General features: G+C 39.1%; 1 protein-coding gene across 1 annotated transcript; it reads left to right on the top strand.

The window, feature by feature from the left end:
* The first annotated feature begins 13,931 nt into the window (after positions 1-13,931).
* LOC126380198 (uncharacterized) lies at positions 13,932-17,272 on the top strand. Its single transcript, XM_050029456.1, has 2 exons — positions 13,932-15,891; positions 16,018-17,272. The coding sequence occupies exons 1-2, from the start codon at positions 13,932-13,934 to the stop codon at positions 17,235-17,237; spliced, it is 3,180 nt and encodes a 1,059-aa protein (XP_049885413.1). The 3' UTR covers positions 17,238-17,272.
* Positions 17,273-19,307: the final 2,035 nt, after the last annotated feature.

The following is a 19,307-nucleotide window of genomic DNA, read 5'->3' as shown; positions in this document are numbered from 1 at the left end:
ATTGGTTTAGGCCTGTGATCGAACCTGCGACCTCAAAGTGAGAGGCAAGCGTTCTACCGACTGGGGTATGGCTCTCCGACGTTTGAATACAATATAAACTCAATATTTTTTGTGGTTTGTAATAAATGTACGTACGTACGAGTGACATCAAACGGAACCCCAACAACAATATTGAATCGCGCCCATTAGCAAACAAATGCAGTTTATTAACAGGGCCGCGACAACCCACTGATTGCCCGCTATTGTTTCAAAAACCGGCTCCACTTGTAATTTTTTTTTGACGTGACTTATTGTAGATTTGCATTAACTACTTGGCCGGACAAATGGGGAGCGCTGAAGGCTCTCACCCGGCACAACGTTTAAGACAATAGGCCTGAGGGTGCCCAGTTGGGCGCGAACCTCGGCTCAGGGCGTCGTCTGAGAGGAAAACATGTTTGAAAGAATTAATCAACCCTAGTGGGTCGATAGCGATAAGCGCTGAATGAGGGAAATCGTCGACCACGCCGGCGGGGTCGGTATCGGGGTCCTTGTAAAATATGTCCCATAAAGGGCGCATACTCATACTAATGATGTAAGTAAACATAACATAAGGTCACGACTTCATCGCAATTGAGATAGTCAGAGGTACATCCACAGCAAGATGAACTAAGTACCCACACCTCACAGAGATGTCTGTTAGACCAATGTGATAGGCGGTGAGCCGTATCACCGTCTATAATGGTCGAGCCAACTGTGTAAGTGAAAACTGGGGGGTTAAAATGGCCACATTAAAGCAATTCATCTAAGAAAGCAATGTTGCGAATTGACACTTGCGCATATAAAAGTAAGTGCGCAATGCAAACAAAATGTCAAATATCAATATTATAAAAAAAATACTTTATAATATAAGTTATTTATAAAAAAAAATTAAGAAAAAGAAAAAAAATGTAAATGTATATGTCGCAGGGATATGATAAAAACGGGGATTTGATCAATTCCCTAAGGGATTTGATCAAATCACGGAGGATGTTAAAATAAAAACACGATTTTATCTTTTCCCTAAACAAATCTAGTGAATTGAACAAATCCCTAGATTCAAATTCAAAATTCAAAATTCAAAAATATCTTTATTCAGTAGGTAACATAGTTACACTTTGAATCGTCAATTTTACATAACGAACGTCTCATCCGCCTAAAACTACTGCAGATTGGTTCAGTGAAATGAAAAAAATAATTTTGCTTGGGTATTTTAAAGGTTTATTTGGTAAGATATACCTACATAATTATAATAATCAGGTGTAATATTTTTATAAAGAATGAACAAAAAATTATTTCAAAAATATAAAATATATATTTAGTTGCGTATGATATGCCTATTTGTAATAATCACATGTAGCTGATTTGTGGCATCGTAAATTACAAAAAACATTATTTTTCTTACAGGCACATCTATTCGTTTTGCATCGTACTTTGGACTTTTGGCAAGAACATTGAAGAATATTGTTCTAAGTAATGGTGATTTTTATATCACTATTTCCTTGTGTTGCACACACCTGATATCATAATAATGTAGGTATATCTTACCAAATAAACCTTTAAAATACCAAAGCAATATTATTTTTGTCATTTCACTGAACCAATTTAGGGATTTGTTCAATTCACTAGATTTGTTTAGGGAAAAGATAAAATCCTGTTGTTATTTTAACATCCTCCGTGATTTGATTAAATCCCTTAGGGAATTGATCAAATCTCCGTTTTTATCATTAATTACCGTTTAAAAAAAGAAAAAAAAATATAGCAATATTGCTTTCTTAGATGAATTGCTTCGATGTGGCCATGTTAACTCCCCTGCACTTCAGAAAAAATAATAACTCATTGGTGCAAGTCCAGTACCGGGTTCGAACCGGCGCTCCCCGATTGAGAAGCAAGCCGGTGTACCACACCACCATAGTGACTTATAGTAAGTATACTTGCGTATAACCTACGCATACTGCGTACCTACTCATCTGAGGAGCTCGGTGGCGCAGCGGTTAACGCGTTCGGTCTGCGATTGTTGAAGTTAAGCAACTTCGGCAAAGGCCGGTCATAGGATGGGTGACCACAAAAAAAAAAGTTTTCATCTCGAGCTCCTCCGTGCTTCGGAAGGCACGTTAAGCCGTTGGTCCCGGCTGCATTAGCAGTCGTTAATAACCATCAATCCGCACTGGGCCCGCGTGATGGTTTAAGGCCCGATCTCCCTATTAGTGATGTAACGAATATTCGCATTCGCATTCGCATTCGCGAATATCCGCAAATTTTTGAATATTCGCATTCGCATTCGCATTCGCAAAATTTATGCGAATACTTAGCGAATGTTTTAGCGAAAGTTCATCTTGAGCTACATTAGAGTGGTGAAAATGTGTCGCTTTCTTTTTACATTTGTTAATGGCTGCAATGATTGATTCTTGTGACTTAAGCCCTTCTTTAACAACAAGTTGGATTTGGTGCGATGAACAATCAATGTTTTTAATGCTCAATAAAGAAATACCTTTTTTCATGTTAGTGCCACCATCTCTTACAATACATAATACGTTTTCTTTGGGAATTCCCCACGATGACAACATAGTTTCTAACTTTGCCGCTATATTTTCTCCTGTATGTCGCCCATCGTTGAATACTTCTGCTTTCAATACAATCATTTTTCGTTCAAAATTATTGGTAATTCCGTGACAAGTGAAACTTATACGAAACGTCAAACCTATCAAACATTTTAAGCGCGCTTTTTTGACATTTTAAAATATTCGCATTCGTATTCGCATTCGCGAATGTTGAAGATAATTATTCGCAATCGCATTCGCATTCGCGAATGTGAAAAATCCAACATTCGTTACATCACTACTCCCTATCCATCCATAGGGAAGGCCCGTGCCCCAGCAGTGGGGACGTTAATGGGCTGATGATGATGATGATGTCTAAGTATATATTATTACTCGCTTTATCGATAAAAAATATAGAGGTAGAAGCGGTGAACATATTGACAGACAGGCAAAATTGAATTCAATTCGATTGAACCGACTTTTTATTGCATCGACTTTTCTTCGGCTATATAGGTTGAAATACTGCAGTAGTTTTAGGAGACTGAGACGTTTGACAATACAAATGTTTATAATGTAAAACTGTCGATTCAAAGTGGAAGTTAGTATGTTACTAATAAAAGAACGTCTAGGACCCTGTGCCGACGTTTTTCTTGCAGCTTCTTTTCCCCGGCTATACAGGTTGTGAGAAGCTGTAGTAATTTTAGGCGGATGACACGTTCTTTAAGTAAAAAATTACGATTCAAAGTGTAACTTTGTTACCATGTGAATGAAGATATTTTTGAATTCGAATAGGCTAGTTTCCAACTCGTCAAATTAGTACCATTTACTAAACGTCAAAATACGAAATTACTATGGAATTTGTTTGAAAAAGCACACTGCGTCAAAAAAAAAACGTGATTTAAAATGTCAGACTTATTATTACGTTTTTCATGTTTAAAATTCATAAATAAGTTAAATAGAGAAAAATAATGTTTTTCGTTAGTTTTAGATATGTGTCTTTATTTAGTAAGTTATCAGAATAGGCTACTTGACAACCTAGTCAAATGAGATACTTTTTACGAAACGTCAAAACGAAAGTTTACTTTGGAGTTTAAAAATGGCATTCGAGCAACTTTTACTCCTCGTGAGGACTTGATGGTGTATTTAGCTGGGTCATAGATAAATATACGATGCTAATCCAGAAATGGAAGTCTTTCTCATCTGCCTGACTATTGTTGAATGTGCTATCTGGTTCTCGCTTCGAAGTAAAATCGTCATTACTAGTTTTAGGTTTGAGCTTCTTTTTGATATGTTTAGCAACCTACCCACTATGTTTATCATAATTATAACATAAGTGGCTGAATGTGCATGCATGTTTTAATGTTATAGTCTAGTTTTACGTTACACTTAATTAGATATCTAATTTCACGACTGTAACTAGTTATGTATGCCATAAATAAATAAATAAATAAAATAAATAAAGTTTGTGTGGAAATACTGTCCTGTGAAGTCATCTATAAAAACGGTCAGACGTCGTACTCATTGTTACTTAATTCATAAATAAAATTCAAAACTAATTCGAAAAGTAAAATGAGATTGATTTTTGATCATCTTAGACTGGCTTCTATTTCTAGATTAGCGTTTTATAATTTATCATTGACCTAGTCAAATACCGTATTCCATAATTTATCTCGAACCTAGTATACGACCCAATTACCGCCATTTTGAGAGTTTTAACTTTGCTCGGCTGGCCAACACTATACAGGCTTCACGGCGTGTTTATTTTTTATTGGTGAACGGGTTAATTTGCAGGTTGAAGTACAATCAAAGCGAGGGCATGGTCTTGGATGAAAGTATCGGTGCCCCTGGGAGATGGAAGTGGCATAGCTTGAATGACCCCCCTGAAATTACTTCTACTTACATGGAAAACGTCATGCAAGGGTTCGTCTTGCCCGACATCGAAGAATATCCTTCTCCAGCTAAGAAGAGGTCTTCCAGAGGAGACGAAACGTCAAGTAAAAGGGAATTGAATGCACAGCAGATGCGTCGAGAAGAATCCAATGCTAAGCAAGCTGCAAACGACTCAATGATAGCAATAGAATACAACAACTTCGTCAAAGAAAAATCACACAAACTTCTCCAAAAATTCAAGCAGTTTGAGATACTGCCGAAGTTCTGTAGGATTAATGACTATTTTTCGCTGAAGATTATGAATCAGAAGAATATTTGTCTTCAGTTTAGATGTGGTCAGACGTTACTTAGGCTCAATTTGGGAATGATTCTCATCGATTCTGAGATTGTGGACAGCGAGAATGTGGAGGTGACTACTGTCGCCACACCATTCGATAGGTATTTGGTGAGGTCGAAGAGTGTAGAAAATCTTAAGGAGTTAATTAAAATGACCAGAGTGAAGACTCACGTCAAGAGTTTGTATTAAACTGGGATATTCTTCATCAATCATGTGGGTTGGAAGGTGAATGACCAACCCCGGCAACGCTGGTGTATTATTGAGCCGCCAATAAGTAGCCTTAACGTACCTTCTGAAGCGCGATCATCTTATGAAGTTATAAGTACTTAAATATGAGAAAGTAAGTAGATACTGGTATTTGCGAGAATAATTTAGTCTGTTTAATTTTTATTTTAAATGTTAAATTCAACTTATTCTTAAGATTAGAAATAATGAGAGAAAATTCACGCCGGCAACCATTGGGCGTTGGTGTTTTACGCAAAAGATAAGATACGGGTGTCTGTTACCTTTTCACGACTAAATCACTCCATCGATTTGGATGAAAATTGACACATAGACATATTGTGAGGTATCTTCTAAGATGGACGAATTTTGGCGGACAGTTCTTTCTACGGCGCACTCCGGACATACCGCGCGCTCTCTCTCTTAATCCTTAGCGTAAGACCCAGAGGGGGTGAAATCGGCGCCCAATACGAATTGGTACGGGGCGAAGAGTTACCATTCTATACGTAACTAGTATTATTCTTTATTCTACGCGTGTATATGCTATAAGTGTTACATAATAGTATTTGCTGGACTTCCTCCCTTGCAACATTGAAACGCGTTACAAAATATACAATTCACATTGCATTATGTGTATTTATAACTAAGTTATTCGTTTCAGTTGAGTTTCATTACTTTAAAATTAATATTTAGTTTTAGAATTAATTTAGCTATAACTTATTGTAAGATTTTTTATTTTACCAAGCAAATATGTTTAGTTACGGCCCAAATGTAGTTGTAATTATTAAATTGTTGTTTATTTTAAGTTTATTTTAGCTTTACTACTTAATCTATTTACCTACTTTAAAATTATTATAATATTGTAGTAGTTTTAGAGTTAATTTAAGTAGGTCTAAAATTTATTGGTTAAGATATTTTATGTGTCAAGCGAAATTGTGCCTTGTTATGGCTAAATTATAGATGTAATTTTATGAAAAGTGTTTCATTTACTGGCAATGTTTTAGTTGTGAATTATTAAAGCTTGAAGCGGTCTCGAACTAAAAGAGGCTGCAATGCAAGTTGTCTTCTTATAACTTGTGGCTCTGCCCACTCCACTAGGAATCACGGGCGTGACTTTATGTGTATTCTAACTACACGTACAGTCATGAGCAATATCATGTACCCACTTTAGAACCCTGTCGCACTATCATATTTGACATTTAATGAGGCTTACGGTTTAATTTGTCAAAAAAGTTAATGTGACATGGTTGCAAAGTGTATACATATTAGTACTCGTGACCGTACTTTATATTATTACACTGAAAACTTGGACCACCATTACCAAAGGTCACTGACTTGGCTGAAACATACGGTCAAAGCAGTAGACGATTTCCTAAATCGATAGAAAAATGTTCTACTTAGTTCCATGGACAATTCTTTTAAAAATAATGACCCATAATTAAAGAATTTGGGCAACAGTATCGATTACATTATTACAACTATTATCCACAACAAAGATGGGTAATGAAGTTACGTTACCAAAGCGGTTGGTAAAGTTTTTCTAACACATAACATACCATTGCATTCCCGAAGGGGTAGGCAGAAGTGTAAAATATATAGGACGGTAGTGACATCGTAACGAATACTGAGGGGATGATTCAGATCATAATTCTGAGTTAATATCCGGTGGAATTTCCTGTTGTTTTTTTTTATTACTTTCAGTTCCAAATGTTTGCGACGGAAAATTCCACTTGATATCAACTCAGAATCATGATGGTCAGAACCATTACTCAATGTTTTCGTTACGATGTCACTTACACCCTGTATATTATTATATTTGTAGTAACACTATGTAAGTTTACTAGAACCCTGTCCCACTATCATATTTGACATTTAATGAGACTTACGGTTTAATTTGTCGAAAAAGTTAATGTGACATGGTACCAAAGTGTATACATATTAATGCTCGTGACCGTACTAGGTTCAAGATAAATTATAAAATTCTATTTTTAAATAAAGACACAATCTAAAACACGACAGCCATTTTATTTCCTACCTAACTTATTTATGTTCAAGTTATTCAAGCTTGCAATGTCCTTACCAAACAGACAGTCTCACAAAGTGAATTCTAGAATGTCCCCATCGGAAATCGAACCCGGACCTCCAGATCGTGAGCTCAACGCTCTAACCACCAGACCGCCTGTTTATAAGTAATTGACTCAAAGCGATATTAGGTATATCAAAGAGGCGCCATGCAAACGTGTGTTGAAATCGACCGGGAAACTCAAACAGGAACAGGAAGTAATGGATACGGTAGGTAGGTGTAACCACCAAAATGGGGTTAAATTATATTGCTAGTACGTAGTATTATTCTTTATTTCTAGTCTATAGACACACCGCAAAAGGCACTACACATTGTACAGGTATAACTGAGTTTCTAAACGCCGGTTGGGTGCATTGCTTGAGGGTTAAGGCCAGGCGCGCACTACGAGTTTTTCGCCGCGCGGCAGAATAGAGTAGCGGCATAATGTCGCACTGTAATACTGCGCCGCTGCGGTGGCTCTGCCGTCAAGTGCGCGCAATACAATTTAAAACCGTTTGATACATAATTACCGTGCGACATTATGCCGCTGCTTTTTTTCTGCCGCGCGGCGAAAAACTCGTAGTGCGCAAGGGGCCTAAAATGGCCACATCGAAGCAATTCATGTAAGAAAGCAATATTGCTATTTGATATTTCTTTGCATTGCGCAAATGTCAAATTGCAACATTGCTTTCTTCTTTCATTGCTTCGTAGTGGCCATTTTAACCGCCCTTCTCGGTTACCTAGTTTCCAACTAGTCATAGTTACTTTTCAAAACCCGGGAATTACTAACGAAAACGTGTGTCAAAGAAAACGTGATAAATTTCGGATTTTACGTTTTTATTGATTAAAGTTTATTAATAAGTTACATAGAAAAAAAATGTAGTGAAACGTAAAAGGGTACCGACCTTTAAAACACAAAATTTGATCAGCGTTTATTTTCACTAAAACGACTCCTTTCATAACGTCTCTCTATATTAAGCAACAGTGGACTCTAGCTCATAGTCCATAAGAATAATCAACTAAGTCTAGACTTTACTTCTTTAAGCAATAGCTTTTAAAAAAGCTTCGCTTAGATCATAATGACAGCATTTAAATTCCACTGTTTGTTTTTAGGACGAACTCTGAGTCCGGGGAGAAATGATATTGTGTTCCGGCAGTAAAAAGGCGCGAAACTTATGTAAAAAGAGCTATATTAGCTAACCTTTAGCCAGATGCGATCAGAGTACTTATAAGAAAGAACAATCATATTCATATTGTTATTTATGTTCCACTTTTCGGCCAATGGTCTTGTAACCAAAGCCGCAATAAATTAAAAAAAGAAAAAAAAAGAAAGAGCAATGTGAAAAAAAAGCAGTCAGTGTCTTTTACAACGGGAAATTTCCCACTTTGGGATTATTCTCGGGAACGCCACATAACTAGAGATAAACAAATTATATATTTTTTATTTCTATGCCCAGCATAGAAGCAATTTGTATTTCTACTACTTCTTCTTCTTATCGTGGGGTTTTGGTTAAGCCGCCAAAGGCCCCTGACATGGCACATGTAACGATTACATACTTACATCAGTAAGTAGTAATCGGGACCGACAGCTTAACGTGCCTTCCGAAGCACGGATCATCTTACTTTCGGACAATCAGGTGATCAGCCTGTAATGTCCTAACCAAACTAGGGATCATAAAGTGATTTTTGTGATATGTCCCCGGGGTCTCCGGATCGTGAGTCCAACGCTCAACCACTGGAGCACAGAGGCTGTTTCTACTACCTAATTATAACTCCCGGCAAACTTCTTGAGCATCGAGTGTCGTAGTGGGGGAAAGTTCGCGCACGTACACTTCCGTGCAAAAAAATGAACTTTTGATTATTTTCTTAACTTCATTAAAAATAAAATATTATATTATTTAATTATGTAAATAAAACTAAACTTATATTATATTATTATACTTAATAAAAAACTAATCGTCAGGTAAGTGTAATATTTCTTCCATGAGGTTGAAACCAGCAATACCAGAGCTAGTGCTAGGTTTTGGATCTGTAGACATAGACCTCGTGCTAGTAACTAATTCTTAAACTTAAACAAATGAGCAATAACAAAAAAACTAACAAAAGAGCAATAACAAAAACGTGACAGTTTCACTGCACGCAAGTGTATTCGGGATCGGGAGTCAAAGGGGACGAAGACAAGAGTGCGCGGGGGAAGTATCGACTGATCTACCAATAGCCGGTCGGTGCGGGACCCGCGCCCCGTACCGCACCACCAAAGAGATCTAAAATTCGGTTGTGCGCAGTCAAGGTCGATGCTCAAGAAGTTTGCCGGGATCTATACATTACTTGATATGTTTTTTTTTTATTATTTCGGAGTTATAAGGTTTCATGGACATAATATGCTTATATTATACGCTCACAACTATATTCCAAATGCGGCTAGTCAGACACACAATCACATGAATCCATCGCAAAATGAACTGAACAACCTACCGACGCTTCACCGAGCTTTCTGTTAGACAAACCTGAGAAGTGGTGAGCCATATCGCCGTCTATAATGAGCGAACCAACTGTGTTAGTGAAAATTTAAATTAATAACTCATTGGTGCAAGTCCTGTACCGGGTATCGAACCTGTGGTTTCTATTTTAAGAAAATACCATTGGATTTTTTTTCTAAATTTACATTTTCTCTCCCTTTCCTCTGAGATACTTACTTATTGGATGTTTTTTTTTTTAAATAAGTAAGATCTACTCTGAACCGGCGTGCGTGTATGAAATGATTGATGAATGTGAAGGAAGCAAGAGATCAGAGAAGTCAGGATCGAAGCAAATGGAATTCCAGTCTCTGCTTACCCCAGCGGGAAATAGGCGTGAGTTTATGAATGTTTGTGTGTATAGAAAGCTAAGAAAATTTTAAGAATTTGAAGAGATCACGTCTGGAGGTCCGGGTTCGATTCCCGACGGGGACATTGTCGAAATCACTTTGTGAAACTGTCCTTTCTTTGGTAAGGACTTTACAGGCTTCTAGTGACGTGTCTTGTTTGCGAGTAAGTACTTAAGTACCTACAGTCATTTCAAGTTGACTTAAGTCATAACATCGATCGAAGTGAAGTTATAAAAAATTCAGATGCCTTAGTGGGTTAGTCGACTCTACAAATTGTCTTGTAAAGATATATGACAGCAAATGAGATACTTTCTTCGGAAAGTCTTTTTTACCGTGACTGTCGAGTATTGTCTGCCTCGGACGGCATTGACTGCTTGGACAAATGGGGAGCTCTTCGGGTTCTCACCCGGTACAATATTTAAAACAACAGGCCTGGGTGTGCTCAATTAGGCGCGATCCTCGTCAGGGCGCTGAGATTTCCACTCGTTTTTTTTAAAAGCACACCTCATCATCATCATCATCATCAGCCCATAACGTCCCCACTGCTGGGGCACAGGCCTTCCCTATGGATGGATAGGGAGATCGGGCCTTATACCATCACGCGGGCTCAGTGCGGATTGACGGTTATTAACGACTGCTAATGCAGCGGGACCAACGGCTTAACGTGCCTTCCGAAGCACGGAGGAGCTTGAGATGAAAACCTTTTTTTTTGTGGTCACCCATCCTATGACCGGCCTTTGCGAAAGTTGCTTAACTTCAACAATCGCAGACCGAGCGCGTTTACCGCTGCGCCACCGAGCTCCTCAAAAGCACACCTATGATAATTTAATATTTATCAAAAAACCAAACATGTATTACTGGCGGACCCCGCATTAGGGAAACCCTGTATCGCGGAGGTCCTGAACATTTGTTATTACTAAACACTTTTAAATAAGCCGGCGAGCTAGCGTTTCATAACAATATTATAACATATTAATGTACAATTTAGAATAAACAAAAGTAAGTAATAGAAAACAATAAAAAAGTTACATTTTATAAATATGGCACATTTGACGACAAAGAAGAAGATAAAAATATAGAACATAATAGAAAATAGTAATGAAATGAGTGTCATGTAAGGTGTCAGTGTGCATGATTGTGAGAATGTGGATCGAAAATAATAGTTACTGCCCACCAGCTTGCTTCTCAAACGGGGAACTCCGGTTCAAACCCCTTTTTCTGAGCTACCTTGCAGCAGTGTGAGATTAATTTATCTTAAGTGCAGTTTTCACTAACACAGTTGGCTCGACCATCATAGACGGTGATACGGTTCACCACCTATCGAGGTAAAGTTGTGAGGTTATGTTAATCGAAAAATGTAGGTTAACAGAAAAGCACGATAATATAATCCTTCATAATAAAACCACAGTTTAATACTTTAAAATGTTTGTGAATAAAACGAAGTTCTCAAAAAACAAATACGTCAAGTTGACTCCACTGCCCCGAACAATGAAATCATTATTCAAACTCATGTATCAGGTTTAATACTTAAAAATCTTACTAGAATTTACTTGTTTTTTTTTTAAATTGGTTAAGGACGGAGTACCAGTGCGTCAAAATAAGTCATAATATATCCTCTTTATTAATAAAAGTGATTGCGTGTCCTTCAAAAAAAATACTACCGTGTTAGTCAGGTCATCAATCAATCAGTCGTTACCTACTAATTTTCAGTTTCTACAGAAATCATTCTAAATTCAACCAGACTAAAAGTCAACATTATCTAGGTGTTGCTAGTGGTGTAGTATGTGAGGTACCGTTCAAAAAAGTATAAAGGCCTATCACGTAGCCTTAAGGGCTCAAACTAGATGATAGCAGCAGCGGCGCGGCGGCGATAGCGGCGCGGGGAGCGGCGCGGGGAGCGGCGCGGGGAGCGGCGCGGGGAGCGGCGCGGGGAGCGGCGCGGTGGCCGCTATTCCGTTCTCGATGCCAGCGACCAGATCGCGCGGTTTTGCGGCGGTATTGAGTTGTGTCTCAAATGAACGCGATGTCGAAACGGCGACAACGCATTTTCGATTGTAGTTTTTGAACGCGCCGCTCCCCGCACCGCCGCTGCCGCTGTCATCCAGTTTGAGGCCTAAAGGGCTTATTACACCTACCTGTCCGACAGGCCAGACGCCTCAAGGTCACGGGTGATTACCATGACCAACTCCCGTCTGCCGATCAGATCGTGTAGTCTAATAGCAAATCGTAAAGTAACGGAATTAGCGAGCAGCACCGTGTATAATATTACATTCTTTATTCTACACCCGAATCACCAATCCTAGAGTGGAGTTTGCTCCATACCCCTCCGGTAGTTTGAGGGTAAGCCTGTGCCCAGCAGTGGGACGTTCAGCCTAATGTACATAACTTTAATCTATAAATAATTCATATTAACACAATAACAATAACTGACAATGACGTGTGCATACCCCATTAGCAGTAACAACAGCTTTTTCCGATCGATTTGTGATGTCAAAGGAATTGTTAATGAACAGCCGCTAAGGGAGAGCCCACACGGGCGTAACCAGTCCGCTGCGTCATCGCAACGTTGTGATAGTATACTGTTAACGCGTCAAAATGTATCGTTGTGATTTATGTATAAAGCGACGACGGATTCTCGCCGGTGTAAAATTTACGACAACAGGGGGGTTAAAATGGCCACATCGAAGCAATTCATCTAAGAAAGCAATGTTCGAATTTGACATTTGCGCATATAAAAGTAAGTGCGCAATGCTAACAAATGTCAAATAGTAATATTGCTTTCTTGGATGAATTGCTTCCTCCTTCACATTTATATTAGGGAAAATGGTGATAAGATGGACAATTGAGTCTATTGTCTAAGTTCTGTTCAAAAACCATCGATTGCTAATTCAGAATTTGAAATGCGTCCTTAAATCTCAGGCTTGGCTAACATAATATTTACTGTAGGACGCACACATACATTTATGGTGTAGGACGGGTTGTTGTGGACACGTCCTTAGACGGAATTCACTTGCCATTTTACTTTACCATTCTGCTACTGCGCCGGCGTTTTTCTTTCCGAAATAAAACAGAATATTCATTTATTTGAAAGACATTTGCAGCGATGCCCTTAAAATGTACATTTTCTAAAAAGCCACCCTAATTTCTACGCAGAGAAGACAGTTTTATAAACAAATCTTACTGTATAAATGTTAGTGTTATAAATTTTACAAAAATGTATGCATATTAATGACATCCTATTTTTTGCTATTTCTAGTTGTACGGTTTGCAACCGTACATGTCCCGCGTCAGCTATTTTACCTTTTACGCAATTGTATAATTAGTTCACGACTCATCAAGGTAGTGTGTACTCGCGTATTAGTGTAATTAACTTTAACAAGAAAGTAATCAATAAAACGCACTTTTTACGCTATCAAGATTGTTCTCATTTTGCCTCCACATCAGTTTATCAAGATTATCATCTTATCATCAAAAGATCATACAAGTCTAGCAAGAGACTGTACATCTTTTTGGTCCTTCGAGCAAACACGAGGTGTTCGCGTGTGCAGAGTGATAGCGAATCGGTTCAGCCGGCCTCCCACCAGCGGGTCTCACCGGCTGGATTGAGAAGGCGCAAATATCATCCCAGGACACAGTGGACATAGCAATCAGCAAGACAAGAGGATTATATCCACTTTATCAAGTTTTGTGAAGTTTGTGATATAAGAAAAGAACTCGCAAATTATCAAGAATCAGTGCAAGTGATAACAAGTACATCAAGTATCAAGTTTATTAAGAGCATCAAGGCTTATCAAGCACGTAAATGCATCAAGGCTATCAAGTAGGTACCTATACTATCAAGTGATCAAGACTAATACCCAACGCCAGGGATTAGTAAAAATTGAAATATTAATTGAGATTCAATCAAGTGAATATTCAAGTACAATTCAAACAAGTGAATAATAACACTCAATCAAGTGAGTCTATATCAAGCTTAATCAAGGAAAACAAGTTTTCACCATGGAAAACATACTTGAAAATCAAGCAATTTTAGAAGATGGTATCAAGAAAGTTTTAATAAACTTTAAAAAGGATGGTGCAAGTCGCAAGACCCCTGAGAACATCAAGAGACGTCTCACGACCTTGGACTTGTACTGGGAGGATTATGTCTCTAACCACGGTAAGCTTAAGGAGCTTTTACCTCAAGACCACGAATACTTCTCCGGTCGTTATTACGAAAACGCAAAGAGTGCTTACTTAGAAACAAGGGAATTTATAGAAAAATCAAGCGTAACTATAAACCCGGTCACGGTGGTCGACAAGGACAACAATCCAGTGGATGATTTCCAAGAAAGTGTTAGCCAACAAGGTGCTTCCACTTCTAAAGATAATGAGTTCGTGCGGGAGAATAAAATCAATACCGGAAGTAGCAGCAAGCTTGATGACATGATAAAAAAGCAATTAAGCAATTTCAAGGCTTTTGCTAGAACAGTAGTTAACATCAATATAGAAAACATGAATGAAAAGTGGGAGTTCGTAGATAGTCTGCATACCCTTCAATCGCGTTGGCAGGCTATAGACGCTCTTCATTGGGAGTTAGACAGTGAGCTGCAAGGATCTAATCAGCAGTACGAGAGCAGGTTCACCGAACACGAAGCTAAGTATTTAGCAGTCAAGAAGGCCATTAATACCAAGCTATGGTCCGTATCACATCGAGAAAAGTCAACTCCGCAGCTTGATATACCTGTTTTTATCGGGAACTACCAACAATGGGTATCATTCAAGGACTTATTTTGCGAGGCGATACATAATAATCCTTCTCTGTCTAACGCCCAAAAGTTACAATACCTTAAAAGCAAGCTTAGGGGAGAACCAGAGCGCCTAATCCAACATCTTCCGATCAGTTCAGACAACTATGTCGGTGCCTGGGAGATTCTCAACAACAGATACGAAAACAAGAAACGTATCTTCAATTCGCATATTGGTGCGTTAATGAACCTTCCAGTTATGCCTCAAGCTACTGTTCAAAATCTCAAGCGCCTACACGACGTCACTACCGAGTGTCTAAATGCCATAAAAAACATAGGTGTTAACATAGACACCTGGGACCCGATCCTTGTGTATATTTTAGCACAAAAACTCGACACAGATACCAACAATGACTACAATGACTCATTGAAGGATTCGAAACAGCTGCCTAATCTAAAAGAATTTCTAGAATTCTTAGAGAAGAGATTTACTTCCATGGAAAGTGCCCGCCGCAAGCAAGAACAAAAGTCGAATACAAACTCTACAATTACATCGGACAAACAAGAAAAACAGTATCATTACAAGCGATACTTTTCCAGCAACAAGGCTACATCGCAATCATCAAGATTTAATAAAAATAACAAATTGAAATGTCCGGTATGTAATATGGAACATGGAATTTATTACTGCAAGCAATTCTTGGAAATGTCTCCGACTCAAAAACGTCAAATCATATCAAAATTTAACATTTGCTGCAATTGTTTATTCAGCCATAATGGTAAACTTTGCACTTCAAACAGGCGATGCCGTGAATGCAATGGCTGTCATAATACAATTTTACATGAAGCTTGTAAAAACAACACGACACCGACTCACGCGGAATCGTCACATCGGGGTGAACGAGCGAGTGGTATCTCGCACGTGGCTCAACAAGGAAACACACCCGAGACACTTTTATCGACAGCTTTGGTAAACGTAACAGGAGCCAGTGGAGAGTCGTATACATTACGAGCTCTCATTGATCAAGGCTCACAAGTGTCATTGATCACAGGGCATGCCGCACAATTGCTTCGTTTGCCAAGACGCAAATGTAAAGGCATCATAACAGGGGTTGGCGCCAAGGACAACACCTGCACTGGAATGTTAACCATCAGCTGTAACTCACTAACTGAAGAGTTTATTTTCAACGCTGATGTTTACATAATGAAAAGTTTAACAAGAAACTTGCCAAGTAAGTCATTTGAGAAGCCATCATGGGACTTTTTAGAAAATATTCAATTGGCTGACCCAGATTTCAATTTAAGTAAACAAATTGATATTTTATTTGGTGCTGACGTATATTCGCATATCATTCAAGGTGGCATATGCAACGTCGGCAACATGACACCAGTTGCACAACAAACAAGGCTTGGGTGGATTTTGTGCGGCAAGGTACAAACTCTACAATGCAACGTGGTTTTAAATAATATTGAGGAATTACATCGATTTTGGGAAATTGAAGATATACAAGAGGACACTTCATTTTCGACGGAGGAGAGCCAATGTGTTGAGTTTTATAAGACAACGACAACAAGGTCGGAGGATGGAAAATATCAAGTCAGACTGCCTCTAAAATCAAACATAGATCAACTAGGACAATCGAAACATAAGGCTATAGCACAGTTTCATCAGCTTGAAAGAAAGTTTAGCAAGAATAAAACTTTAGAACAAGAATATAAGCTGTTTATACACGAATACCAAAATTTGTATCATATGAAACTAGCTGACGGCAACACGAAGCTCGACTATTATTTACCACACCATTGCGTGCTACGCGAGCAATCTACTACAACATCGCACCGCGTAGTATTCAATGCTTCGCAAACTACAACAAGTGGACAAAGTCTCAATGACTGCATGTGTAAAGGGCCTAATTTACAAAAGGACCTTTTAACTTTGATTTTAGGGTGGAGACAATACAAGGTCGCCTTCACCGCAGATATCGAGAAAATGTTCAGACAGATATGGATTCACAAAGCTGATCAAGGTTTGCAGAAGATCGTGTGGAGAGATAGCCCACGTGACCTCTTACGTGAGTACCAACTGACGACAGTCACCTACGGCACCAAGGCCGCTCCTTTCCTCGCAATGATGACACTGCGTCAGCTGGCCGCGGATGAAAAAGTACACTACCCAGAAGCTTCTCAAGTGGTGGAGAATTGTTTCTACATGGATGATTTACTTCATGGAACCCACTCCTTAGAAACCGCATTACAACTAAAACAAGATCTTATGGAGCTTATGAAATCTGGAGGGTTTCATTTAAGAAAATGGAATTCTAATTATCAAGAACTAAAACAAGAGGGAGACAAACAAGGTCAAAATAACTATAATTTCAAGCAAGCGGAATCAACAAAGACCCTCGGTTTAATTTGGAACCCAGATCAAGATATTTTCATTTTCCAATCAAAAATCCCTAACGAAAATGGTGAAAATACAAAACGAACGCTATTGTCGGACATATCCAAGCTGTTCGACCCGTTAGGGTGGCTAACTCCACTATCTACAAAAATGAAGCTACTGTTCCAGCAAGTATGAGAAACGAACATGGCTTGGGATGATAAACTGCCCGATCACATCAATACGGAGTGGCAAGAAATCAAACAAGATATTGAAAACATCAATAATATTCAAATACCTAGATGGTTGGGCACCGACGTCACGTGCAGAGTCGAATTACATGGCTTTTGTGACGCGTCGCAGAAAGCGTACGCGTGCTCTATATACAGCAAGATTGTGACATCGAATCAAGTCAAAATCGTTTTGGTAGTTGGCAAATCACGGCTAGTTCCGATTAACAAGGAAATTACTCTACCAAGACTGGAGCTGAGTGGAGCTTTGCTTCTTTCCAAACTTATGATGAAAGTCTTACAAGCTTTATCATCACATCAAGACATCAAAATCTACGGATGGATAGATTCTACGGCAGTATTAGGATGGTTACAAGGCAATCCTAATCGTTGGAAACCATTCGTATCCAACAGAGTTCACAAAATCACCGAAGTAATGCCATCTGATTGCTGGCGTTATGTGAAGTCTGCAGACAACCCCGCAGACTGCGCCAGTCGAGGGCTGACAGCGACAAGGTTGCAGCAACATTCCCTGTGGTGGCAGGGACCGGCATGGCTATCTACTTACAACAGTAGAAAGCAAGAGGAACCAACAGTATATACAACAAGTGAAGATGAGAAACAAGCTCAACAAGTTAACGTCGTAACACAAGGTACGGCAAGTCAGGAAAATCTAGTAAACGAGCTTATAAACAAGTATAGCTCCTACAACAAGGTAGTTCGCGTGCTATCATGGGTGCGCAGATTTTCCACGAAAAAGCAAGATCGTCAGCATACAACATGGCTCACGCTATCTGAAATAAGAGAAGCCACTTCAATTCTTGTAAAACAAGTACAAGAACAAATTTTTCATGACGAAATTGGGAATCTGAAAGACAAGAAAGTTATATCAGGAAAAAGCAAGTTATTAAGCCTGAACCCGTTCTTAGATGATCATGGGATTCTGCGCGTTGGTGGGAGATTGCAAAACGCTCATATCAGCCCTGCAATGAAGAATCCAATAATTTTACCTCAAAATCATCGACTTACCGAGCTACTAATAAATCATGCACACAAGCTCACATTTCACGGCGGGGCTAGAGTTACACTAGCGCTCACGCGCCAAAAGTATTGGATACTGAGTGGTAATCGAACAACGAAAAAATACTTACATCGATGCGTGACCTGTAAGAAGCAAAAGCCTAATAAGCAAGTACAATTAATGGCTGACTTACCTGGATCGAGAGTGAATCCTTCTCGTCCTTTCATGCACACCGGTGTAGACTTCACTGGTCACATCCTGTTAAAAGCCAACAAGGGCCGCGGGATAAAAACCACAAAGGGATATGTGGCAGTTTTCGTGTGCATGGTAACGAAAGCCGTCCATCTTGAGTTGGTCTCCGATATGACTACTTCTGCGTTCATAGCAGCACTGCGAAGAATGTCTGCGCGCAGAGGGACACCGCGTCATATTTACTGTGACAATGGACGCAATTTTGTAGGCACAAGTAGAGTCCTTCAACAAGAATATCAAGAGCTTATGCAAACATTCAGCGACAATGACGAGTTGCAAAAGGTGCTAACTGAGATGGAAATCAAGTTTCATTTTAATGCACCCTCATGGCCATCAGCAGGGGGCCTCTGGGAAGCGGCTGTCAAGAGCTTCAAATTCCATTTGAAAAGAGTCATTGGCGAGCAAAGACTCACTTACGAAGAGTATTCAACATTGCTTACCCAGATTGAGGCGTGCCTAAACTCTAGGCCTCTGTGTGCTTTATCCGAAGATCCAGATGACCTTGCCTTTTTGACACCGTCACATTTTCTCACAGGTGGTCCAACACTGACACTTGTCGAGACTGAAAGAGATCTACGAACACGCTGGCAGCTTACTCAAAAAATATTACAAGATATTTGGAAGAGATGGCGTGCCGAATATTTGTCTCAGTTGACAGCAAGGTCAAAATGGAAACGTCCGCAAGAGAATATCAAGCTAAACGATGTAGTTCTCGTGCATGAAGATAATCTGCCTCCAGGCAAGTGGATTATGGGCAGAGTAGTG

The sequence above is a fragment of the Pectinophora gossypiella genome, chromosome Z (assembly GCF_024362695.1).
Source record: "Pectinophora gossypiella chromosome Z, ilPecGoss1.1, whole genome shotgun sequence".
NCBI classification, from domain to species: domain Eukaryota; kingdom Metazoa; phylum Arthropoda; class Insecta; order Lepidoptera; family Gelechiidae; genus Pectinophora; species Pectinophora gossypiella.
The sequence above is the reverse complement of the archived record's forward strand: the minus strand, read 5'-3'. Positions and strand labels throughout refer to the sequence as shown.

Excerpts from the sequence above, each read along its gene's own strand:
- LOC126380198 (XM_050029456.1), top strand. The coding sequence starts at position 13,932 with ATGGAAAACATACTTGAAAATCAAGCAATTTTAGAAGATGGTATCAAG. Across the intron at positions 15,892-16,017 it reads TTTAACAAGAAACTTGCCAA|GTGGCATATGCAACGTCGGC; the intron begins GTAAGTCATTTG and ends ATATCATTCAAG.